The following is a 25,588-nucleotide window of genomic DNA, read 5'->3' as shown; positions in this document are numbered from 1 at the left end:
TCCTGTGAACCTTACCCTTACTCGGTTACACGAGGATATACTGTTAAAACATAGCCTCGGTTTGTTTTTTGGTTCAGAAGATATCGATCGGGATTTCAGGACAGCATTGACTGAATATTCTACTAGCCCGTCAGTCTTTCGTATCTCAGCTTAGTTCCTTGTAGTGTGAAGTTGTACCGTCTAAGTTTGTAGTCCATGAACAATATTAATCTATTCCAAAATTTATTCTGCTTTCTTCCAAAAATTGTGGGTGGACACTGCTTCCAGAAAAGATCTCAGGCCCGACTGGTCATCTCACTGGACATCGCCATATTTGGATATGGTCAGGAGAAAGCTAAGACATTTCGTAGCCTTGACTGAGAGAGAAGTGACCCCGAATGATATTAAATCAACCATCATTTGTTTCGGAGAAATATGTGTATTGGGGAGCAGTGGAAGCTGTATGTAAACCGTTTGGTTATAGTCTATATAGCTACATATTCTTCATTTATCAAATGTTGAGTATGACACATTATACCACCTAGATATTGCAAGGTTTGGTTATAGTCTATATAGCTACATATTCTTCATTTATCAAATGTTGAGTATAACACATTAGCTAGCTTATACCACCTAGATATTACAAAAATCAGTCAATAGAAGACTATAATATATGGGAGTGTTGGGTATGTATGTAAAAAGGCAGTTGTATTTATAACAGATGCTCCGTTTGTGAAATACAATATTTCATGTACATTCTTCGCTCGCAAAGAGGATAATTGTTACTATACCTAAGTAAATACGCAAAGAGCCATATTATTGTCATTCAAAAACATACGTTACCTCTAATGCAATTTTCTGTATCATTTGGTAATGTTACATGATGATGTACAGTCAAACCTGTCCGGACAACCATCTGTCGAAAAATTCGAAGCGACAACAACCTACATTAAAACCAACTGTCTTATCTAACAAGCAATCACTTTTTTAAGTCCTCAGGGTACATTCATACCCCACTTAATCACTTACAGACAGCGGTACCTAGTCCAGCAGCGGCCATTTCAAATTAAGAATTTCAGGTTTTCTCATGTCAAATATCAAGATATGCTCACCACTACGTATACTGACTGACATTAAGATTACATGCTGGACATCGCTGATCGTTCGTTTACACTCTCCCGTCCTGCTGAAAAGCGAATATCAGTGTCCTGACGAACCCCTCTCTTGCCAGTTGTTTTGGTAAGATCTTTGGTCACCCACATCCCAACAGCACCAAATGCAACTCCGATAACTGCACCTCCAATCACATCCGCCAGGCGGTGCTGATGATCGGCCACCCTACTGCCCATGATGAACAGACAGCCTAAGACTAACCCAACTTGCACCACCAGCCTCGGTAGGACCCAGCTCTTGTTCCGGACACGATCGTGCAGGTACAGCACTACGTAAGCAGCCAGGCAGCCGGCTAATCCAGCATGTCCGGATGGAAAGGACGACCTGGCGTTTCTGATGACGTCGACATCACCTGTGCAGACGTCATCTGTGACGTAGGAACCAGGCGAACAGGTGAACGTAGCATTGACCTGCAGAAAATATGAAATGTGATTTACCTTTCATTTTCTCAAGTAATTTTTGAAAACTTTTGCATTGCATATTCCGCACCATATCATGACATAGCAACACAACTTGAGGCAGAAATACTTTGCAGGGCATATCCTTTATCTATATTAATAGTATACGGTACCTTACACACTGCCAAAAAGTGTGGACGAAGATTTCCCATGGACAGCTTCATGACAAACACCGCCGACATTCCTGCTGCCATGACGAAAAGCAGCATCCCCGCGCAGATCAAACTGTTCACGAAAATGGCAGACCGCTTCAGCCCCCTCCTCTGTAAAATAATAGAAAACATGAACATGGAAAGTAACGCTTTTTTATTTTTTTATTCTATTTTATTCGAACATACATAAATACATAACATACCAACAACACATTTACAATTCCACAAATAAACACTGTTGCATATTGTTGCAGGGGCCATTCCCACTGGCTTTTTTTCGCTAGGGTGTGCTCCCTAGTTACATATATTTACAGGGGTCATTCCCACTGGCTTTTTTGGCTAGGGTGTGCTCCCTAGGACTTTTTTTGACAGGGGTGTTTCATCCCCCCTGGATTTTCTGTGCTAGGGTTTCTTCCCTAGGACTTTGGGGCAGGGATGTCATCCCTTGGTTCCTGTGCAGGGTTTTCCTTCCCTTTGTTTTGAATATAGGACACAATCGTTTGCTTTTATTTCAAATTTTACAAAAGTTTATCAAATACATTTGTATATGAAACATATCTACATGCAAAACATTACACACTTTACACATTCAAATCATAATAACCGTTATACAGGCACAGAAGAAAATAAAACAAAAAGTACATTATCATCATATCAAACAACTACATCATATAGAACGTAGAAAGTAACGCTTTTGCTTTAATTGTATCACAGCATTAGTGTTAATTCAACAAAATGAATAGTTTTGAAACTTGATCATTCATACTTTATTGCTGGTTACAAAGTTAACAAAACTGATTTTCTTTACTTAAGGGAAGAGTTCCTTTGAGAAAACAAACTGATAGGTACAATTTGCACCAATCTGAAGTGTGCAATGGACTGCTAATTTATACTTAAGGATTTCAGTGGTATATTGAAATAGTCTCATATCTTTTCGGCAAAAGTAAGGCAGTATGAATAACATTGTAGAGTAGAACGGAGCGAGCCGCGGTAACTTTCACGGCCGGATTCCAGGCTATTTCTAACAACTCACTCTATTTGGCCAATGTCTACTATTTTTCCAGCCACCTGCGGGGGCCTGGTAGAGGCTAATGTTACCTCACCTTTGCACAGAATCCTTCGGCAAGAGCGACTAGAACAGCGCCCCCTAACGACACACCCAGCATCGATTCAAGCGAGACGGTGTCCCTGGTATACGGCAGGGAAATGCTTTCATCCCCGCAGAAGAAACCCTGTCGTCTCGGCTCCCAAACGCCCAGGAGCCCGAAGACCAGCGGAAGTGACACCAGGACGTAGCATACGATACAGGTCACCACGAGACAGGTACATCTTGCTGAGCCGCAGGCTGCCATTCGAAAGAAACTGTTGGGACGCCGACGTTACGAAACTCGCTACAGTACTATCAGTTTCCGCAATAGTGTCACCATATACTTGTACGTGGTTCTTCGCCGGACATACAGCCAGTAGTCAGTGGCACACAGAGCAACACGGACCACAGGTGGGCGTCTGCACTCAGTATTAAAAGCGACCGTTGAACGTTCGCCCGTCTCCTACGAGTGTACGAGATTGAGGCAGTCCAAAAACTGAGCTGACCTGGAAAGTTTGTGAACCTTGCACTTTCACCTTTGATGTTTACTGGCCTCCTTCAGTTTAATACCCCATTTGTTCCACTCTCTGCAGATGAATGTTTGCGGTTACGGGACACTACCTCAGAAAAGACCTCAGTGTAAGGGGTTTAGTTGGTATCCCCCCTTACTTCCAGAACACTTTGTTTTGCGTCACTATGCTCGTGGTCCCTCCTTGGAAGTCGCCCGGGAATGTCTTAGAGATGCCACGTTCTGAAGAGACACTTAGTAAAAAGAATCCTGATTTTCCATTGCCAATAGTTTGTTACCTTTTATTCTTCTTATAATACCCAAGCAGGGATAAAGCTTACAGAGGTGTCCAGCGGAAGAGACCACACCACTTGATCATAAAAGCAAGGTCATAATACAAAAATCAAAACCAGGGATCTGCTTGAAGATAACATTGTCTAGGCGTACACTCCGACATGCTGTCCTGTTTCTGTGCATTATCCTATGTATAATCTCTGTTTGTTGGTATACCTACGAATAACCTATGTTAGTATTTGATGCCTTATAGAAAGGATAACATACATCGTCTGAACTAGTACCTGTCACAAAGTTCACTAGTGTAAATGACATAGTACACATGTAAAAAAAACAATAACTATTTCAAGCAGAAAAGATACATTAGAGAAAGACAGATGCGTGCTAAACAATTACAAATCAGTACGTGTACATGTATATTCCGTCTCTTGGTGTCAAATAAGTTAAGCTTGGAGTTATGTTGGCGCAGGTGTACCTCAGGGTTCAGTTTTAGGGCCTCTCTTATTTCTTGTCTTCATTAATGACATGGTGGACGGTCTAGTTACATGCCCTTTTTTATTTGCTGACGATAGTTCATTATTGGACATTGTGGAAGATCCTAACGTTACAGCTGATCGACTCAATACTGATCTTAGGAAGATATCATTTTGGTCTTCAACATGGCTTATGAACCTAAACCCTTTAAAGACTGAAGAAATGTGTTTTTCTAGGAAATCAAATCCTCCCGACCACCCCCCTCTTCCTCTTGATAACTGTGTTATCAAATCAGTCAAAACCCACAAGCATATAGGGACTTTTCTTACGTCCACCTTGTTATGGGAAACACAAATTTCTCATATGATTGGCAAGGCGTCCAAACGAGTGTCCACTCTTAACAAATTGAAATTCAGATTATCACGAACAGTACTTGATGTTATTTATAAATCCTTTATTCGTCCTCTCCTTGAATATGCTGACATTATTTGGCATGGATGTACTTTATATGATTCCCAGCGATTAGAACGTGTCCAATACGAATGCGCGCTTGCAGTCTCAGGGGCTGTAAGAGGGTCTTCGTATTCTTCGCTACTTTCTGAATTAGGTTGGGAAAAACTTTCGGATCGTCGTCACGTTCACTCTCTGATCATGTTCTACAAAATTGTCCATGGCCATACTCGCCAGTATCTTTCGGATTTGATCCCTCCTGAAGTCTCCATTTCTACTTCTTATAATCTTCGCAACAAACTTAATCTAAGGATACCGCTCTGCTCTACAACTCGATATCAAAAGTCTTTTATTCCTTATGCAACGCATCATTGGAACGGTCTTGGTATAGCTGTTCGATCCTTAAATCTTTCGTTGTTTAAAAAACATCTAGTGAAATTAGTACGTCCTTCTTTCTATTCACATTTTAGTCATGGCCCCCGGTACACTTGCGCCCTCCTCACACGCCTTCGCACCGGCACGTGCAGTCTTAACCTAAGTTTATTTACACGCAACTTAGCAACAAGTCCAGCCTGCACTTGCGGATGTCGAAGCGAAAGCATTGCTCATTATCTTTTGTACTGCCCTATATACAATCAGCAAAGACTCAACCTTCTGGGCAACCTACGGAACCTTTTAGCCCCTATTCTTGATATTGATACTTTGTCTGATCAAGCCTTCATTTATTTATTATTAAGAGGTTCATCCTTTGTTTCGTATGATTTCAACTGTAACATTTTAGGCTTGACTCAGCACTATATTTTGACAAGCAGACGTTTTAAAACTTAGTTCAGGTATATTGATATATTCATTGTTTGTTTGTTTGCTAGCTTGTTTGTATTGGACGACCCAATTGCTGTTTCTCATTGCTATTGTACTTGTCTATGTAACTTGTATTTTTTTTCCAGAGGTGATGCTTAATATTAGCTTCAGCTAGAGTACATCACCTCTGTGTCCTGTATATTCTTCTGTTGTTTAATAAATAAAAAAATAAAAAAATAAGTTAAGCATGTAGGTAAAAAACATTTATCAGGACTGTTATCACAATTTAGTTGACATTTTTGGGGGGCAAAAACGGAAGTTCCTATCAGCTATTTAGCCATACATATCATTGTCCACGTAACCACCCTGGCCGGCGTTACACCCAGTGGCCCCTTCTCCATCAATGACGTCATCAGAGGTTTCATACAGAACGTTGTCCACCATGCCTTCTTCTCTGTTGTCCTTCGTCTTCTTCACGGGTTTGCTGTAGAGCTGGTCTAGGTTGTTGTTCTTTGTCTGTGGCGAGTTGACGCCTTTTCTGTCCATTTCGTCGATAGTGGAGTACTCGGGAATGGTGGAATATTGTGGTTCGACGTCTGTAGCTCTAGGGTGAGCGGCAGAGGTGTTGGTCCCCCCCGCATTGGGGAGGTACTGCGCTCCGGTATCTGTCAGGACGACGTCGCTCATGACAGGCTCATAGTAGGTGCTGTTACCCAAATTTGTCCCCCTCTGTGAGGACGCTGGCGTTTCTTGAGCCAAGCCCGCATTTCTATGCAAGAAAAAAGAACATGTTCTTCTGAATATAAGTCTTTTGTTTACGACAGACAGACAGAAAAATTTTCTTGAGTTTAGTGCGACGCATGTGCATATTTAATGAATACATGTACTTACATTGAGTTTGAAACTCGTCATTCGTACGATATAGACTAAGCTTTTGACCATTATTCCATACTAAACACGTGACATGAGTTACATAATGTATCATGCTATTCTCAAAATAAAATGAAATAGTAGTGGATGCCAATACCTTTTTCTGACAAGGAAGAAGGCGGCAACTGCTGCGATCACGACGAAGACCAGACCCGCGACAACACCGCCAACAATTGGGATGATATTTGTGGACTTGTCACCTGGAAAAGATGAATACGCCTGAAATTATTAGCTTTCATGTTAATCAACATATCCATATGGTTGCCCGCGCTGTTTTTAAGACAGGTATTCTTAAGTGAGTATTGGAAAATTTCAATGCCTGGTTTCTGGTGCCAGTGCATGACAAGTGTCGTATAGATCTTGCTTGTTTTTCAATTCAATTCATACCTGAACGGTCATCCATGCGAAGTTCTGGCGACGCCTTTGTCGAGCCCTCCGATGTCTCCAAAATGGTTGTTGTTGGTTCTTAAAAGGAAAAAAAATTATCTTAAGCTGGATGGCCAGTTGCACAACTATTCAAATCCGTTAGCAACAGAAGTTACATCAGCGTGTCTTTGCAACCGCACAAACACTTCACTCTTTCCGTGCAAACTATAGCTATGGGTGAGTATATCATCCGTGATTATCTTTTAAAGCACCCAGAGGGGCAAAGCTATAGGGTGCCTTTGACGCATTAGTTTCAAGTAATCTTTATCACTATATAGATATATTTCTCTGAAGTTGATAAGTGCCGGTCAGTGTTTGTCACTAATTGGGCTCTAAAACTATATACCTCAGACATATTTTTAGAAGTCGCTATCCCAAAACATCACTTTAAAGAATATATCAAAGCTACGACTTTATGTTGTTTCAATTCTGTTTGAGGGGGTAACGTACGAACCTGGACAGAAAGGATTGGACGAGTCGAAGCTCCCATTTTGAAGACACTGAACGGTTTCTGTAATACCATTCCAGCAGACCACCTCTACTGTCTGTCCGACCGTAATGTTAGCTCCGTAAGACGGACGGACAGAGGTCACACCTGGGGTCACAGGCACCGGGCCACAGTCGGTAATAGCTGTAACACAGTTTAAGTACTCGTCACATTTTCGTGGCAATTATAAGAACATCATAGTTTTCCAAACTGTTTTGAAAAGCACAATGTGAAACAAATTCAACATTACGAATGATATGTTGTAATTTGCAGGTAAGATATTTTGGTATCATAAAAGACTTAGAAAGTGTTATAATGACATGCTATTTTGCCAAAGAAAAGAGGATATTGTATGTTTTGTACACTGCAAAAATGTACTCAATAAACATAATGATAAATGTTGAAATTCTCGTCGAATCTCCGCTTAAACTAACTCAAAAGTTAAAGTTTTTCTGATTGGTGCAAAATCATCACCAACATGTAGTTAATGTAGCCTCCTTCGTAGACTTCCTATAACGGCGGCGTATATATCATCGTCCCTCGGCGACATAACTCCCTTGGCAGCGAAAGTAGCCGGCATTAGAGAACCTTGGCCCGTGAAAGAAATCGGTCCCTACCCCCCCCCCCCTCAATATATACGTCGCCGTTATAGGAAGTCTGCGGAGGAGGCTACAGTTAATGAGGCTGACACCATAGGTACTCACTTTTATAGACTTCTGTATACCACCAATCATTTCTTCGTCCACAAAACTGCAAGGGATTTCCGCCACATGGTTTATCACAGAGGTGCCCTGATGACCTTGTAGCATCCACTGTTATGTGAGTTGCACACCAGCACTCGCGTCCAAAAAGTGCCGTGTATAGGAAACTTCCAACTCTGCAGCTCAGCCTACAGTTGTCTATGGTTATGTTGCTACCTGTCCACTGCAGTTGTCCACCGGCTACATCCACGTACCAGTAGCATCCGATATATCCGGGGACTGTAGATATTCAAGAATATATTGTGAGTCAGCATCATAGCATAGCATGTTATATCTTATCATCTTATCAGATTATGCTCATGAGAAACTTTAAAAGGTATACATAGGGAAAATAACACGTATGGTAACTCCAGCTAAAAGAAAAATTACAGCAGTAGCAAGTAATTTCTAATGGCAGAAACATCGGTTGAACGAGAATTTAAAAGAAGCAATTCACAATTTGGGGGATTTGAGGATAAGTTCACGAATACATGAAGTGATGTTCGTAACTTTTGAATCAAATGAAAAGTTTGTAACACTAGCGTTACTAACAATACAGATCATCTACTTTTACACGCAAATACCCTGATTAGGATTACTTATGTAGGAAAACAGGGAAGCCCATACCTGAACAGGACACACGTAGATTTGGAGCCATAACGAATTCTCGTGAATCCGTATTAAATACTTCGAACGTTCCTTGACTGATCGATTCTGGGAGAGTTGCATTATTCTGTGCCGCAAGGCGGGCGATGTTTTCTCCTGGTGTGTGCCCGACAAGCCATTCGTTCAATGACTCCTGGTAGAACAAGTAATTGATCGTTGTGTCACTTTTGTAGACTGGTCTGTTTCCAATGGTATGGCTTGTTACACTGTAGGTTGTCATCTGAAACCTTTGATAGACGTATTCCCCGGACAGTCGTACTACTGGGCATCCTATAAAAGTTGAAAACATGGTTAGGTGAAGCAGGTATATTGGCCACCTAAAACAAGCTCAAAACAAGATAATTTCAGTTTAACTTTTTTACAGAATGACATCTACCAACATAGATTAACTTTCAAGTGAAGATACAACACGATGCAGATTCTTATCAACACAGTTTGGCAATGTCGCAATTACAGAATAAGAATACGTTATTGTTACAGCAAGACAAGACCTTGCTCTCAACTGAAAGTCTGGCAGTTACACTAAAAATATCACTGACCCTGGAGGACACAATTGTTGAAACAAAGAACTATAAAACCCGAAGCACGAAAAATTACGCACGTTTACCTTTAACACGTAACGCAAAACGTAAATAGAAATGTATACATAACTCAAACATTGGTCCATTGATATAGAAAAATTGCCATCTCATAGATGATAGAGATCCCTATGATTCCAAAATCCAAAAGGAAATACAATAACGTGCCATTGTATGCGCTGTTCACATATCGCAAAGGTATATCAACACGAAAATGAAAGTACAAGCCATGTTTACTCAAAGGAAACGGTGATGTCATGAAACATGTGGTCACTTTGGCAACACACGTCCTGTTTTCTCCTATGTAGTTCCGTTTCGTTCGTTTCATCTAAGTGAGTCAGTGTTTCCAATACTCCTTGATACTGTACATAGTACGAGTATTTGAGCACGTTTTCTCACATGTGAATGGCACAGGAAATGTTTACTCAATAGGGAGTCACGCTCTTAAATATTACAAACGGAACAGCAGTCAACTTATGACGGATATAGATCCACAGGCATCGTGATAGGGTGGGTTTGAAAACGTCATTATGATTTTTCAAGTCGACAGTTAGTGTTTATTTTCCTCTTTTGTAGCATTTTTTGTGTGCAATTTCTTTATGCAACCCCTAAGAAAAACACTTCCTGGTGTACTATTCTTCTCCCATTTCACCCCAACGCCCAACCATTCATGTTGTTTTTGGTAAAAATGGCAGCATGTGTTAAAAGGTATCCAGGGTTAAATAAGAAGTCATTATACATACCAACATCGGCCATCGTTGGTTGCACTCCGCCTGTTTCAAACAGCACTGCAAGAGTATACGCAAGAAAGCACAGCCGAAAATACGGAGATGTTTTCCCCATTTTGAGCACGTATATAGCGGGACCAACCAAGGCAATGAAAAATACACCCTCGACACAAGCACAACGCAAGAAGACGATTTCTGTCCGACAGCTGTGTGATATGCTTTGATTTGTGACCGAAACTTCCTCGTCACGTCACATGGTTTCAAGGACGGAACAGTAAGCGGACCGGAACGCCCACGTAGTGCGTAGTGCGCAGGCGCAGTAGTAAACAAAGTTTTTACCCAGTAGTGCGTGATTTTACGGAGAATTATGACGGAAGATGTGCAAAATATCCCTCTCTAAAGCAAGTAGCAGTTTTATAGCATTTGTATTGCAAGGTCTGAAAACAAAGATCTAGACTATTGTGTGTTGTGCTCTTTAACCCTTTATCACGCAGCCAAACTTGCCAAGAGCCTCCGTCAGAAATCTGGCACTGTTCCAACCTGGTACAAAAGACGGGCCAAACAACCAGAGAACTTCCCGCCGATTACACGCGAAATCCTGTCAGCAAAACAATCACCGAGTACCATAGAATTGGCCCTTAGCCAGAGCATGCAGAGGTACACGTAGTTTTTATGTAGAGAAAACAGTGTCAGTGGTATGCCATCGCATCAAGATACAGTATTGTACCAGATGCAGTTCATGGATGTGTCGTTTGAGGGCGCCTCTGTGATGCACCACTACCAGAACAACCTGTTGATCAGTTATATATTAGGCTACCAAGGGTCGGACTTTTATATGTTTTTACTTTCTTTCAGGTAAATGTGGCGAACGTATTTGATATCAGCAAACTGTACAGTAATTTTAATCTGTATACATTGAGGAACAACAAAGGTTTTAAGTTCCAAGTTGGCTTTCTTCAGCAATTTTCTTTTGAATCTTTTCTAGCGAACATAACTTCCGGGTGCAATCTGCGTCTACGACTTCCTCCTAAGCCGGCTCTACATGTCAACACACCCCAGACATGTTGTACGTAGCTACTGTTGCTGTTGTACTCTCGGTATCGTCAATTGTCCCATGCTTCACGAAGAGCCCACCCGGACACTTACAGCCGCTTGGACACCACCAACCTCCATTGGGCCAGGTAAGGCGGTATTTAGTTTGATACTGGATGCCTTAACTGAGATGTGCTATATAGTGCCTCCACATAGTCTGTGTAACATTAAGATGCCTATATGTTCCCTTAGGTAACATGTTACATGTATCCCTAGCATTATGATATAAAAATCACCCAAGTTCTGATCCCTATACCACAAGCATTGTTCTTCAATTACAAAATGTATATATCTGAACGAAAGGTGTTTTAGATTGTTCGAAGTTTTGTTCATTGTGCTGTTTGTCGACGTCGTTAGTCTCTTCCTAACAACCGTGAGTGGCTCTATGGCAGAGGCTCTATGGCAGATTAACTTCAGCAAGAAAGGCCGGGGTCTGGAAGAGACTTATTGATGTATTACTAGTTGAAATCAATGTCTATGCTTTGAAAATGGGTCAAAGGCCGCTATTAAAGGTCAAATTTTACCACCCTTTGTATTTCTAGTCTGTTTGAGATAACACAACTTGAATGTGATTGTGAATACGTCTACAGACTGATACACGTAGACTTAACAGATCAACTCAAGTTTTTATAACTTTCTCCCAACAATTAAAGATTGAATCGTTGGACACCATACCGTCTCCGGAAGACTTCTACCACAACTACGTTCTACCGGCCAGACCAGTGGTGTTGTCGGGGGCCGCGCGACTGTCCCCCGCCTACTATCGATGGACGGATCGGTACCTCAGGGATCGGCACGCGGATGGAGTGGTCGGTTTCAACTTTACTTATTTTAACATTTCCTAAGTTTGCTAGGAAGAAGTTTGCCTTAGAAAACCATTAGATAAAAGATGCAAAGAATGAAAGTCTGTAGTTAAGTATAACGTGTCCCCAAACATCAGACATTTGAACATGCATTGTTTATTTGCTTTAACCGCATGCGCAGGCAGAAGTTGACTACTCCAAAAAGGAGTCAGCGGAGAGTGAAAGAAATCCGATGCGTATGGATGCGTTCTTGCAGCAGTACAACCAATCAGAGATGTACATGCTCGATCGACTGCCAAAGGTGAGAATGAGTTTGTTTTCAAGTTTTTTTTAAGCAAGTACGATTGGCTGACACATACTCCCAACTTCGACAGCATTGAAATGTAGTATACAAATGAATTTTGGAATTGTTGTTTTATTTTGTAACAGCAAGTTGGGTTGTGCTTGCTAGTTTTGTTTTCTTTCAAGCATTTTTACCTTCAACATTCGGGGATGAAGAGGGTGAGGGTTCGAGACCGTCTCAGCATGACTGGTTGGGGTTGCAGTTGTCCTTTGGATGGGGACATGAAGGCGGCGGCCCATGTATGTGGGAGCTTCGGGTGTTAGCCTCAGGCATAAAACCTTTGCATTTAAAGAACCCAACACACTTATCAAGAAGGGTAGGGGTGACCCAGTGCAGTTGGCTGAAAATACCAACTGTAGCAAAATCACAATGCACTACCACGAGCTACTTGAAAATTGATGAAAAGCATCATGCTTCATCTGTCGATGCTTAACCTTGGCGTCATGCTGGTGTAACGGTTTGGGTTTTTTGGCCACCAGAGGTCCTGGGTTCCAATGCCACTGATGTTGTGCCCTAGGGAATGACTTTCCTCACATGTAAAAATGCGTACCTGACTTCGGTTGGAGAGGTAAAAGGCGGTGGAAGGAGAGGGATGGGCTCCACCTTACAATACACAGTGGATAACAACCCACTGCCCCTACAGACTTCAAAAAGGCTATGGCACTACCCTTCTTTACCTTGACCTTTGTACTCTCAGACCATGATGGAGGAAGTGTACCTCCCCCCGTGCCTCTCCTGTGGTGGTTTCACCCGGAATCTTCACGACTTCAGACTGTGGATGTCCAGCGGTGGGACGAAGTCCACCTTCCACATGGACAACATGGAGAATATCCTCTGTATGTACAGCGGGAGGAAAGATTGGTTCCTCGTCGACAGGGAGGTGGGAAGGTACACGCTACATCACCACGCGGATGGTACGGAGGACCTTGCAGTCGATGTAGAGAGGTAAGAAGACTTCCTTAATATGTACCGTAAAATCCTTTACTTTGGTGGGGAGTAGGAGGGGAAGGTTGTTGCAGTGTATTAAGTTTGCAGTTGAAATAATCCTAAATATTAGTACTGTAGTGTCACTGCACTCTTAGCTTGGTGATGTGACTAACAAGTTATATTCCATGGTTCTATGAGGTAATCGTGTTACCATTTGTTGTTTAATGTTCTGTGGGAGTATGGGGGCTGTATGGGGGGTTTTGGGTCCACATATTGTATTTGCTGGGCAACAGATGAAATAGGTTTTGAATACTTTTAACTTGAGTATACATGTAGTATCTGAATGCATCTGCCCCTGAGGTGTTGCCAAAAAAAGGACCATTCTTAAGTTGTACAATATAAAAGTACATGTATGTATAGGGGAAAACAGGTTGAGCAAAAAAATCAACAACTGTATCTATTGAAAGCCAAATACTGTAGTGGTTGCATAGCTGTGTGGCCCAAGGGCTGTAAAACGGAGATGGCACCGCCCTATACACTACATGGTATGGGAAGGTCGTGAACTTTAACCTCTTTTCTCCCTTCTTGTATATAAGAGTGGATATGTACAGGTACCCGAGCATGCGTACTATCCCGTGGTGGTCAGCACGGATCGAGAAGGGGGACTGTCTCTACCTGCCGCATGGTTGGCTACACTACGTACAGTCCTACGGTAGGAATCTCGCCGTGAACGTCTGGTGGACACCCTTATATTCCTTTGACTACTCCGATTGCACTGCACGAGACCATCAGACACCTATACAGCTCAGTGCATTGGAGTTAAGGCCAGGAGAACAGATAAGGTAGGGTGAGGAAGTTCTTAACAGTTGAACATTTCTTTGAATTACTTACAAGATCACCATCATCATATTTCTGTTAATAATTTCGGATAATATTTCTGTAATACAATTATTACAAGATTACCATCTTATGAACAACCTGTCAATTGTTTTTATATCATCTTGCGAGAAAGGGATGTTTTCTTTGCTGACAATTGTATCTGTTAGATACAAATGGTGTACTTTTGCATATACATATAAACATTCTATGATTTCGATTAAACCTATATAGCCTGGATGCCATACGATTACTACTGGGGCCCCTACGCTCGCTGCCATGGCTAAATCCTATGAGCCATTGGGTTCCAAAATAATTTAAAAAAAGAGCCTCTGCCCTTGAGGTGTCGCTAAAAAAGGACGTTTAATAATGGGTTGAATCATCATATCTTATCCAGGTATGTGATCAGAACGTATCTCGAGGAATATGGCGGCAAGCTGCCTAAAGACATGGTTCAGGCACAGGTTATATATGATGAAGTTGTCATCACAGACCGTGTGTTTAGAGGGCTGGATACTAACCATGATGGTTGGCTCACTGTGGAAGAGGTGAACGATCTACAGGTCAGTCATTTTTCATGTGTGACAAGTTGTGCAGGGCTTGTATAAAGATTAAGGAATATCATAGAATCGTCTTCATTGTTCAAGACAAAAGAGTGCATTCTGTTCCACACACAAAAACTTAGAAAACATTCTGAAAAAAAATTTTCTTAAATAAAAACTGCAGTACCATTCTTTATCAGACTGTGGTGAAAACTTGACCTTTATACTAGTATCTTATTTGTGTAGGAGCTGTAGCTAATGAGACTAAATCACCTAGAGCTGTGCTTGCCTTCTTGTGATTTATAAGTACGTACAATGAATTCATTTAATTTTGCTGCACTAAAATTTTGCCACAAGGTAAAAATCAAGAGTTTGTGGTTGAAACAACCGTAGAAAGACAATGAAAGACGCGTGTTGTGATAACTTCTGGGCAATAGGTCACGGGAGATTCCGCGTACTTAAAAACACTGCGAAATGGTTAAAATCCACAGAAACAAACCCAGTTCTATGTTGTTTCTAGGTCGAGACCATAGAACGGCTGTTGCCCAACAAGTATTTAGAAGCAGTTATGACGTTTGGACGATGTGAGGCCTACAACAACACTGCAACTGGAGTCCACACATTTACATGTGCCAATACTTGTACATAACCGGGCTAATGGACATGTGCAAACCATTGCGTTTTTTAAAATTATGGTGTCACCTTGTGAAAAAGGGTAGCTTGTTCACTACTGTTCCATAATATTATATCTAACGTTAACACTGCTTCTATCTCCAGTTTGGTGAATGGAATATAAAAAAAAAAGCTCCCTTGTAGGACTTAATATATGTAGTATACTCCACTATTTTCATATTGTATTAAATGTTGATATCACTTGTATGTATAAGCATAATAAAAGTGCATTTTGTAGAAAACTATTGTGAAATTTAATGAACAGAATATGTCTGTGATTTGGCTAGTGTGTATAGTTCTGTTAAGATGAACAAAGAGAAAATGTTACTATAATACGTATATATATCGACTACTGTCTTAAGTGCTGCTATAGTGTGGTTCTGTCATACTACAGTCCAGAGTCCATTATTCAAACCCCTTTTTACAACTTGGAAGCTCTGCATATTGAATATTGTAAGGAATTTATCTCACAACACTTCAAAAATTTGGTTTAGTTGAAATAAATAAAGAAGCACTAAATTTGAGGTGGTCAAAGATTAAACATCTGCTTTATTTTCTTGAAAACAAAATGTTTTAGTAAAGCAAATAAAGATCCTTAACAACAGAATACAAACTCAAACAATACTCAGAACAATATACATTATGTACACCATACATACAGGGCTCTACCGACTGACACAATTTGATACTACATGTATTTACATGAAGTTTTTAAGTTTCCTTAAATTTTCTTGGACTACAGTCATGAATACTGTTTTCACTGTCTTTTTTCATTCATATTTAGTTGTAGATATCAATACTAAAATAGCATTTCACAAGAGGGGTTATATTCTACTATGTACAATCGCAAGAAAAGACTGTTTATAACTATACACAACAGGACACTTCTGTTATGTTATGTCACTGAGCCATTTTAGCAGCCTCTGCTCGGATCACGTTGATCAAGTCTTGGTTTATCAAGAAGATGAACCGCAAGCAGGAAATCTGAAAGAACAAACAAACAAAACAACATTCACAGGAAAGACCAAAACAAGGGTCACAAAGTTCGTATATCCATGAGTCTTTGTGGAATCATGCTAGACCTTTATCGATGGCTGGACAAATGCATGTGACAAATTGTATACCTTCAAATCACTACTCAACTGCTGTAAATTATACATGTGCTATCTTATTCTTATAGTGAGTCTTTTTCTGCCATCTACATGTATGTTGATTACTGATAACTCCTTTAGTCCACCTTAATGCTAGAAACTAAAGAATAAGTAAACATGAAAAAATGATCAGACTTTGGTTAAATATTGGCAAGGCATAAAATAATAGGAACTTAGAATCTAAAAATAATTGGAACCCTGAGTCACACCTAAGTCACACCATGTGAAGAATTTGCCGATTCGGCACCTTGAAAGCAGACTCTACAACAAAAGAAAATGTACCTCTACTACAGAGTTATTGTTGAGTTTCCATTTCTGCCCGTTAAGGACAGGTTTCCCGTCGATATAGATTGGCCGTTTCCCCTCGTTCATAATGAAGAAGTCACCGTTGTTCTTCAGTTTGATGACACCTTGTCTTCTGGAGATCTTCCAGGCTGGACCCTCGAGTGACAGATCAACGTCTATGGTGTTGTCTTTTGTAGATCTTCCTAGTGTAATCTGGTACAATGGACATATAGTATTAGATACAAGGAACTTTGTTTTATATTTGTAGGCTATTGCTTGCTCTGAGCATCATCCATGTAACATAACCAGGTATATATTGTAGGCTTAAGAAAAGTGGTAGGGAAAACAGTACCATTTGTTTGCAAGAGTTTGTAGAAATGGTACAAAGAAAGACAGAAATTATTTCAACCAAGCCATACATGTAATGAAATTTGTTGGATCTTATATCAGCTACTTTCATTGGTAATTTTGGTGTTAAGGGAATCAAGCGGGCCACATATACACTGTGATATTTCAAAATTGTCTGGTATATGATACTAACCTCTCGTGATCTCATAAGATACCGTACTAATCTCCCTCTAAGCACAGCCAACGTCTGGTTGTCGAAGTCTGGTGGGCTGATGCCTATAAGAGCACAAAATGACAATGTTACCTACCATTATATCCATGTACATGTACAACAGTAGTTTATAATGACTAAAATTATCCGTAGTCTAAGCTTTTTCGAACAAACCATGCATCATACGATCCATGCATAAAGCACATCTCAGACAAAGTAATGCACAATATGTGTGCATTACACCTGCATTTTATGATTGAAAAATGAAATAAACAGATATATAAGTTACACTAAGCAGTACCACTGATATCTATGTTACCTCACCTGTGACAGCATCTACTAACACCTGCCATTTGGGGATCTCCTGTTCTAAGAACCTAATCTCTCTCTTCTGTCTCCTGTCAGAAATCGCCAACTCTGTGGAACAACATCAAATATGGTCAATTCAAGGAAGCAAAAAAGGGCTTTGCCCCAGGCGTGTTGCCAAAAAATTGACTAGTACAGGCAGGCTATGATTAAGTTTGAAAATTTCTTTTTCAAGTCTGTGTCTACACAAACACACATTTACGCTATGGTCAAATAGCTTGTCCCTGGTTGGGAAATGTGACTCTGGCATAACAGGTACAAAATGCATGTAGGAGACTGCAGAACGATTAACCTTTAGCACACTGAAGTAGCCGTTTGGTACCCATTCTCTATTGGTTACAGAGTTAGGCAGCAGGGAGATGGTTAAGTTACATGTACATACAAAAAGAAAATTGTTCCTACCGTGTTCCAGAACTTCGTCTTTTGTTTCCTTGAGCTCCTCGTCGTTGATCATGTCTTCAGCATCAGAGAAGTTGAGGATGTGGTCTCCACGAGGAAGGGGCTGAACTGTAAGAACAAAATTCAAAATACAAATGGAAATTTTCTCTAACTTTGTGCAATATACCAGTCATAGGTTGACTGATGTGGGTGGGTGGGTGATTAGGGGCTAGCTATAGTACATTAAGATGGATAGAAGGAAGAATTGAAGGTACATGTATAGAGAACAAGGGAAGGACGAAATATGTAAGCAAAAAGAACCAGAAAGTCCATAAACAGCCAGAAATGATGTAAACAATGTTTGAGCAAAGATCATTTTGGAATTGTTCTAAAACACAAACTCAATAGAAACAGGCTCTCTGATTGGTCTGTTACCTGTTTGATCAGCCAATAAGTGGTACTGTTTCATCTGGAGCCAGTGTGTGTGAAGCACCTTGGGAGTTCTGCTCAGGTGAAACATGTCAGGGTGTTTCTGTAGGAGGTCCGCAAATATGTCAACTGTGGGCTGGCTGGTCTGTGGGGAAAAACAAAACATGACAGTCTTTACATTATCATAATACAAGATACACAAAGTGGGTGGGGGTGGTGAAGACCTATTCAATGCATGGGTAAAGGTAAAGCAGTCGAACCTCTGACGGTGGATGAACCATGATGCTTTTTCGTTAGCTCAAGTATTTTTGGCCAAAGCTTACCGGGTTATCCCTACTCTTCTCAATAAGTGTGTTGGGCTCTTTTACGTACAGAGGCCCTAAAGTTCCCTCATACACTGCCGGCTTTAATTCCCCATCGGTAGAAGACAACTTGCATCTTTGTGTTTTGCTGACCACCCGTAAAAAAAACAGAGAAGCCCTTACTTTGTGCAACTAACCTCTACCCATACATACAGGTGCATTGTTAAGTGAACATGAAATGATGAAGCAGTAGAAAACATCACTTACTGAGGTAACTTTTGCCAGTAGACTCTCCTCTTCTTTACTGTAGAGTGCCTTGGCATTGATGGCTGCTACCACGTCTGGATGGAGATTTCTCATGGCTTGTACTGCAAGTCTAACAACAACAAAAATATCACTATTATCAGCTGTATCTACTATTCAATGATGTACAATGAATAAATTTAGCAACTTCTTGGCTTTTATATTCAAATACTGCCTGATCTGTTACAAGCAAAACAACAAGAAAGTGTTGAACATTATTGAAAACTAAAGCTAATGACAATTGCATTTACAAAGCTGTATGTGGTTTCTAATAACACTACCCTGTATTGCTAAGATACATGTAAACTATTCAAACCTTTGGTATAAACAATAAAGGTGAATGTTAAGAGAATAGAAATAACATCAAGTTGCAATTGATAACCTTAAGCAGGGCTCAAAGTACCCACTTGCAATCCTTACATAGCAGAAAAAATTTTTTTTAACTAGAAACATTGCATGATAAAAAATTCAGACTCTGTATCAATATCATGTAACAGATGCTGCAGGAGTCCTGTTATTACATATACATATACATGACTTACTTGGATATGGTTGGGTCATACAGCAGTGCGTACCACCTCTCCTCTACCTCCTTCTGAGTAAAGTTACAGGAGAACTTGACTCCCAGGTGAACTGACTTCAGGTCACACGTCTGAAACAACATCAACAAAAACATAATGACATATCATTAGTCTACAAAATCCTATCTGATGGTATGATACACAAGCACTAGGTGTTCAATAAAGACTCTTAACAATGATGCCAGTAAAACATGCAAAACAAATTTGATAAAGCATTCATATTATTCACACTGATCATAAATGCACAGTTTCTACACAGCATTTGTACTTTGTTTTGCTACCGGTAACATCTTAGATTCTAACAACATGTCAAATATCACTAAGATCCATTGACGACTTCCAGTGATTGCATTTACGTAGTCGTAATCTTTGCAATTTTGTAGAATTTTTACAACATTTTTAACCCAAATCTGATACAGGTACTACACTATGGGCAGTGCCCCTGTAGTTTTAACTGTAGTTTTCCCCTACATGTGCCCCTGAAGTATTGCGAAAAATAACACAGCTGTAGTTTTCCCCTACCTGTTGTACTGCATTAATGAGAAGCAGATCATCCTGAGGCTTCCACCTGCCCAAGTCTTTAGTTACTGGGATTGGCTGCAAGAAATGACCACCAAAAATCAGACTTGGTTCACATCATTTAACATCTCACAGTATTTCTTTCCACAGTATTTCCAGTTAGGTGTAATACAGTACCAAATATTTCTATAAAACATAAGTATACTAGATGTCGATGATGACAATTGTGACTTGTACATATTTTAAGTAAGCCTGAGTGTCCTCTTGTTAAAGTTCCAGGCTCTACCTTCACAAGGATGACACTCAGGCTAATTCTAAGTACCTTAGAATTTATTCCAAAGTTTTTATTGTTTGACTATGAGGTAAAGATTGTAAAATTTGTCGCAATTCATTTTTTACTGCAAGGCCGATTTGTTCTATGTTTGCTCAATAAACCAGTAACTACTACCAGTACCACTACTAGATTTCAGGAAAATAGAGCTGTAGACTGTATGCAATCTAAATACAGATAAAATATCTTATACTTGTCCAGAAAAATACAAGCAAACAATTCTTAGATTGTATAACAATACAAATTGAGTAGCAAACATTGGATGCAGGTATTGCATGCTCTCAAATGAAATGTTCAGCAGTAAATAAATTGCCTACATTGACACCATGGATACAGAAACAATACAAAACAAAAAGGAAGAATCTATGGAGACTGAATGAAATGCTAACCTTAGGCTTCTTGGCCCTTTTCTGTGATGATTTTGAAACCTGTAAAATAAGTAAAGAAAACTTGCTCTTAAGTTTGATGAAATAAACCAATTTTCTTACAAAACTGCTGTGAAAAAGACTGCAGCTAAGACATTGCTAGTGAAAGCTATTGTCAAAGAAATTAACAATTGACAGAAAAAGATGTTAATTTTTCTCATTAATAGGCTTCTACTAGTTCTAGTCCCAAGACTATGTATTGCTCTTAGTCTTACATAAAATGCTTAATGTATTTGTATTGAATCTATTGTTTTTTTATTATTTTTCCATTCTCTACAAATATAAACAGTTAAAAGACAACTACTATTGCAACATTATACATGGTTAGATGGCAAATAGCTTTGCTGCCCTCTAGCAGATATCATCGGTACTGCATACCCTACCTTGACTTTCTTCTTCTCTGGCTGCACTGTTATGATATGAGAGTGTGGAGTATGTGTTGCTGGTAATGTAGACGTTGTTGGTCGCGCTGGAACCTTGGTGGTCTTTACCAAGCTGCTCTCTACAAGTTCGTCGTCGAATTTCTTCCGTTTGATGGAGCGCGAAGAACTGCGCCGCTTCGTGAGCTGGGACGAGACAGGAGTCGACCTCGGAAGGGGCGGGGTCATCTTAGACGTACCTGGAGTTACAGGTGTGCTACCTGTAGCAAAACAAACATTATATAATATAATATCTATATCATACATGTCCTGAGCATTGCCAATCTTTAGGAAAAACTTCAAGGTCGGCCCCAGCTTGGACAAGGGATTGCCTTTGTCATTTCAGATGGTGACATAGAGCCACATACGAGGCAGTTTCAGGCATAAGCCTCAAGTGACAAACCTCTGCATGTAAAAATGCTAAAAGATCCCAACACACTTAGAAGTTAAAGAGTAGGGGTGATCGGGTGTACTTGAAGCCGCACTTCACTACTACTACTAGTAGTACTAGCTACCTGAAAAAGCATCATGCTTCACCTCGGTTGAAGATGACTGCTTTTGACTGCTAAAATACTCTCTATAATATACAAACCAACCCAAAAAAGAACAAAAAAACAATGCTGACCTGGAGTGGACAATTTGGACAAGTCTGAAGACATGGAGATGGACAGACTCGTGCTGTCATTCAGGGAGCTGCTCAGACTCAGGGTGTCGCCTGATTGGTCCAGACTGCTGGTGTGCTGTGATTGGCCGGGAGTCGACATCGAGTGATCCGACATTTTCTAGGGACAGAAGATGTACAACTTACTATACAAGAATCATGTACATTTGTGAAACTTAGATTTAATCTATTATTATCTAATCATCTAGCATGTGTAAACAACAGGGAATTCTGTAATCAGGTGAAGGAGCTCATTAGTCATCAAAAGGCGCTGTTTATTTTGTAAAGAGTAATACAGTCAAACCTGCCCAAGGCGACCACCCGGCGGACCGAGCAAAAACGGTCGCGATGGACAGGTGGTCGCCATGAAGAGGATTCCACTCACATGTTTCCAGGTCGAGGCTTTCAAATACAGTACGTAAATGATGAAAAAATTATGTGAATTTAGACAGCATGACCCTCACCAGGTTCAATTCTCATTGACAGAAAGATCCTACAAAAATTACATTTTCCGTTATGGATGTAATAATTGTATACCGCTACATCGTGTACAAATTTTTGTCATAATTTTGACTACAAAACGATGGTTGCCTCAATGATCTCGCAGCGCCCTCCCGCATTCACACGTTACATTGAATAGTACACACACACACGCACATCATCGAAGTTTTAAGGCCTAAGACAGATCCCTAGAAAACACCTGCTGGTCCCAGCCTTTTTTGGGTCGCCGACCGCCGGATGAAAGGGTCAAAAAATTTTCAATCTGACAACTAAAGATGAAAACGGAACGCGTTAACGGTGTGATTTCATCGCGCCGCGCCGCGAAGCTCTGTGCCACCGCATCGAAGGGTAAGTCAGTGCAGCAGAACGCACAGCGTCCAATAAAGGTTTGTGAGATTCATGGAAATAAAAAGAAAATAAGAATTTTGATTTTCACCAATAACTAGAGTATTCGTAAATGTTCATACACAAAATCATCGTGTTTTACAAAGGTCAGCGGTACGCCAAATCCGGGCCGCCCGAAATCCAAGATGGCGTCGGGACCAAGGAACAACATTTCTCCCCTGATGTTTTGCCCGCCGCGAAGTCATTTTTCGGCGGAATTTAGAAAGATACAGACACATTTTTGTTGAAAATACAAGAGATAGATAGTAATTTCTGTGAAATCTGACTTTTTGACGCCATGCACTACGTATTCGTTTTGAAAGTTGAGTTTAAACGGAACTGAGTTCACGTTAAACTATAAGATTACGATAGGCACAACAACATCACAAACATTTGTCTTTACAATGTTTATAGGGGGAACGTTTTATTAAAACACTTCATGGAGGAATCAATGGTATAACATTGTTATTCCATACATTTTTGATCTTATTTTTGTCCTTTAAAGTCTTGAAAACATTTCCGTGAAATCCGACAGCAAAATGATCTGATGTCACCACACGCTTGAAAATTAGGCGACCGCCATGGGCAGGGATTGTGCTCTGTGCGGTCCCAATTCGTGGCGGTCGCGGTCGCGTTGGACGGGTGGTCGCCTTGGGCAGGCAGCTTAATGCTTCCGCCTATGGGGAAAATTTTCGGGACCGAGAAAAAGCGGTCGCCATGGCCAGGTGGTCGCGTTGAAAAGGTGGTCGCCTAGGCAGGTTTGAGTGTATGTCCGTTGCAAGGTTTACTTTTTCTTATTAATGCTATGTATCATTAACACACAGGGACACTACCTACCGACAATAGATTTCGGCCATTTTATGCAAATTAGCGATTTTGCGACAGACTGGAAAATGGCGTCCGAACTGGCCAATTCCAACTTCCCGCCAAACTTTGCCTCCAATTAGACGAAATTTCTTTTCAGACATGTGGTCTAAGTTATTTTGCATACAAAAACGTCAGAGCAAGGCGCCAGTTCTTGTCGGGGGAAGTTTGGTTGAAGATTGGCGGAGAAGAAAGTAACAGAAAGTAACGGTCGCTGTTTTTTGGATGCATGACATGCAGGGATCTCCCCAGAAATATAGAGCAGGATGGGAGGAGGGTGCCAAGCATGTTAGATGCATGCGTGAGGGGGGAGGTCTGTTGCATTCTGCCTTTTCCAGACACAAATGGAAGTCATTTCCTGCAACTTCAGCTTTGCATCTTGTCTACAATTAATGTAATCTCGAGTTTTGAGCAAAATTACAGGGGAAATATTGGAAGAAACACCCTAACTTTGAAAATCAACAGGATGGAGCTGGGATTAGAACAGGATGGAGGAGCGTCACTGTTCCATTCTTTCGGGAGATCCCTGACATGTCCTAACTTTGAAATGATACAGAATAACGTCACTCCGTGGTACCCTGTCAGAATTTATATCAAATTGTAGGGACATTTGTCATAAAGATGATGGCGAAAACCGCAGAGCAGTACCATTTAGTAAAAGCTCAGCACACGTCCGCGAGTGGTAATACATTTAGATTTGAAGTTCTGATGTCACCTCACGAGATCTCGCCCTGGTTTGCGAGGTTTCGCGAGATCTCCTGTGATTTTGCGACAAAAAGCAGAAGGACGGCCCGAAGCTGTCGGCGAGCTTACTTTAAGATGGAAATTTCACATATATATTCAAATATATATTATTGTGAGCTGCCGTGAGCAAATTGGACATGGGCGCCATTGTTGATGTTTCCCTGTGTAACATATACATGGTACAAAGCACATAATACAGTAAAATATGGTACATGTATAGGGTTCTTGTCCGTTTTTGGTCATTTCTGTTACTCTAAGTCTTTTAAGGTAAATGCGTATATCTCATAATATGTTACCCATGTTGACTTGCAAAGTATCATATTATTATATAATTTTCTCGAAACAAAGCGCCCCCCTCCCCAGCCTACGCTACCACAAACTTTACTCTATTTACCATCAAAGAAACGCTTAAAATGTCAGAAATCAGATTCAATACCCACCGAAAGTCTCTATACTTCGGTTGGTGGTGTAAATTGTCTGCAGGTTGCCTCTGAAGGTACCAAAAATGACCAATTTGTCATAAAATTTCTTTCGGACGAGTTTCACTTCGCCATGATGCTTTACCCAGAGTTCAGTGCGTGGATTTGGACGATTACATTGCAGCTGCTAGAGGTTAAGAATCTTAAATATTATATTTCGTAAGAAAAATGACAAAAAATACATATGATTTGCCTTTTGACATTTTTTTAATTTTTTTTCTCATTAAGAGTTTATGAACAGAATATTTTATATCTAAGACTGATAAGCAATATGAAACATCATCAAATTGCCCCCTACAAATATATAGAACAGCCCGTCCCAGTGTAAGCAGAGATGTAGGTGAGAAAAGTTTGCATTCTAGACAAGTTTTGATCAACTTTTCATCTCTGCGAGCTGCAACAACATGCTTACAGGTCAGTTTTACCTCCTTATCTGACAGGTAACACTATGCATGGTGGATATGGAGACAATTCAGCATATTTTCCAATGTAGCAAGTCTCAAATATTGATGACAACTCGATGATCTTTTATATTAGTTTCCACACAGACAGAAAAGGACAGTAAAATGTTTGGTGTATTTAGATTGATTTAATGGTTGACAAGGCTTACATTGGTAAGTATAGTATTATACAAAATGTTGTGGCAGCGGCAAAATGCTTGAAAGATGTGAACATCCGTTTTTTTTGCCAGGTAAAGTATCTGAAAAGTATCTGTAAAGCA

At 40.4% G+C, this 25,588-nt stretch overlaps 4 protein-coding genes across 6 annotated transcripts; 1 reads left to right on the top strand and 3 right to left on the bottom strand.

Annotated features, from left to right (window-relative positions):
• Positions 1 to 923: 923 nt before the first annotated feature.
• Positions 924 to 3,520, bottom strand: LOC136420800 (phospholipid phosphatase 1-like). Its single transcript, XM_066407905.1, has 3 exons — positions 2,866 to 3,520; positions 1,724 to 1,873; positions 924 to 1,562 (listed from the first exon to the last, which is right to left on the bottom strand). Exons 1-3 carry the CDS (start codon positions 3,112 to 3,114, stop codon positions 1,119 to 1,121), a joined length of 843 nt encoding a protein of 280 aa, XP_066264002.1. The 5' UTR covers positions 3,115 to 3,520; the 3' UTR covers positions 924 to 1,118.
• A 125-nt stretch (positions 3,521 to 3,645) lies between these two features.
• On the bottom strand, positions 3,646 to 10,267 carry LOC136420797 (uncharacterized). Of its 2 annotated transcripts, none has more exons than XM_066407900.1 (7): positions 9,947 to 10,267; positions 8,587 to 8,895; positions 7,924 to 8,199; positions 7,187 to 7,363; positions 6,694 to 6,771; positions 6,404 to 6,506; positions 3,646 to 6,145 (listed from the first exon to the last, which is right to left on the bottom strand). In XM_066407900.1, the coding sequence occupies exons 1-7, from the start codon at positions 10,044 to 10,046 to the stop codon at positions 5,710 to 5,712; spliced, it is 1,479 nt and encodes a 492-aa protein (XP_066263997.1). In that variant the 5' UTR covers positions 10,047 to 10,267; the 3' UTR covers positions 3,646 to 5,709. The 2 variants fall into 2 exon arrangements, with proteins under 2 accessions (XP_066263997.1, XP_066263998.1); XM_066407901.1 differs by lacking the exon at positions 9,947 to 10,267 and adding an exon at positions 9,277 to 9,493.
• Positions 10,268 to 10,625: 358 nt separating this feature from the next.
• LOC136420527 (bifunctional peptidase and (3S)-lysyl hydroxylase Jmjd7-like) lies at positions 10,626 to 16,357 on the top strand. Of its 2 annotated transcripts, XM_066407460.1 has the most exons (8): positions 10,626 to 10,786; positions 10,917 to 11,112; positions 11,677 to 11,832; positions 12,008 to 12,127; positions 12,867 to 13,114; positions 13,693 to 13,938; positions 14,370 to 14,535; positions 15,035 to 16,357. In XM_066407460.1, exons 2-8 carry the CDS (start codon positions 10,993 to 10,995, stop codon positions 15,161 to 15,163), a joined length of 1,185 nt encoding a protein of 394 aa, XP_066263557.1. In that variant the 5' UTR covers positions 10,626 to 10,786; positions 10,917 to 10,992; the 3' UTR covers positions 15,164 to 16,357. The 2 variants fall into 2 exon arrangements, with proteins under 2 accessions (XP_066263557.1, XP_066263558.1); XM_066407461.1 differs by having other exon boundaries at positions 10,626 to 11,112.
• On the bottom strand, positions 15,706 to 24,946 carry LOC136420526 (microspherule protein 1-like). The gene is made up of 13 exons (XM_066407459.1): positions 24,829 to 24,946; positions 21,860 to 22,016; positions 21,199 to 21,455; positions 20,780 to 20,818; positions 20,063 to 20,137; positions 19,502 to 19,611; positions 18,924 to 19,032; positions 18,361 to 18,499; positions 17,950 to 18,054; positions 17,506 to 17,598; positions 17,164 to 17,246; positions 16,620 to 16,835; positions 15,706 to 16,170 (listed from the first exon to the last, which is right to left on the bottom strand). The coding sequence occupies exons 2-13, from the start codon at positions 22,011 to 22,013 to the stop codon at positions 16,087 to 16,089; spliced, it is 1,464 nt and encodes a 487-aa protein (XP_066263556.1). The 5' UTR covers positions 22,014 to 22,016; positions 24,829 to 24,946; the 3' UTR covers positions 15,706 to 16,086.
• Between the last annotated feature and the right edge of the window lie 642 nt (positions 24,947 to 25,588).

Source organism: Branchiostoma lanceolatum, chromosome 15 (assembly GCF_035083965.1).
Source record: "Branchiostoma lanceolatum isolate klBraLanc5 chromosome 15, klBraLanc5.hap2, whole genome shotgun sequence".
NCBI lineage: Eukaryota > Metazoa > Chordata > Leptocardii > Amphioxiformes > Branchiostomatidae > Branchiostoma > Branchiostoma lanceolatum.
This window is presented reverse-complemented; position numbering and strand designations above follow the sequence as displayed.

Bases quoted from the DNA above. Each gene is read 5' to 3' on its own strand.
- LOC136420800 (XM_066407905.1), bottom strand. From the start codon at position 3,114: ATGGCAGCCTGCGGCTCAGCAAGATGTACCTGTCTCGTGGTGACCTGT. The intron at 1,874-2,865 runs GTGAGGTAACAT...ATTATTTTACAG, and splicing joins CCGAAGGATTCTGTGCAAAG to AGGAGGGGGCTGAAGCGGTC. The intron at 1,563-1,723 runs GTACCGTATACT...TATTTTCTGCAG, and splicing joins ACTTTTTGGCAGTGTGTAAG to GTCAATGCTACGTTCACCTG.
- LOC136420797 (XM_066407900.1), bottom strand. From the start codon at position 10,046: ATGGGGAAAACATCTCCGTATTTTCGGCTGTGCTTTCTTGCGTATACT. The intron at 8,200-8,586 runs GTATGGGCTTCC...GAATATCTACAG, and splicing joins TCTACGTGTGTCCTGTTCAG to TCCCCGGATATATCGGATGC. The intron at 6,507-6,693 runs GTATGAATTGAA...CATCTTTTCCAG, and splicing joins TCGCATGGATGACCGTTCAG to GTGACAAGTCCACAAATATC.
- LOC136420527 (XM_066407460.1), top strand. From the start codon at position 10,993: ATGTTGTACGTAGCTACTGTTGCTGTTGTACTCTCGGTATCGTCAATT. The intron at 11,833-12,007 runs GTCGGTTTCAAC...CCGCATGCGCAG, and splicing joins ATCGGCACGCGGATGGAGTG to GCAGAAGTTGACTACTCCAA. The intron at 12,128-12,866 runs GTGAGAATGAGT...TTGTACTCTCAG, and splicing joins TGCTCGATCGACTGCCAAAG to ACCATGATGGAGGAAGTGTA.
- LOC136420526 (XM_066407459.1), bottom strand. From the start codon at position 22,013: ATGTCGGATCACTCGATGTCGACTCCCGGCCAATCACAGCACACCAGC. The intron at 19,612-20,062 runs GTAGGGGAAAAC...ATGTTGTTTCAG, and splicing joins TCATTAATGCAGTACAACAG to ACGTGTGACCTGAAGTCAGT. The intron at 16,171-16,619 runs GTACATTTTCTT...TTGTTCTTTCAG, and splicing joins ACAATAACTCTGTAGTAGAG to ATTTCCTGCTTGCGGTTCAT.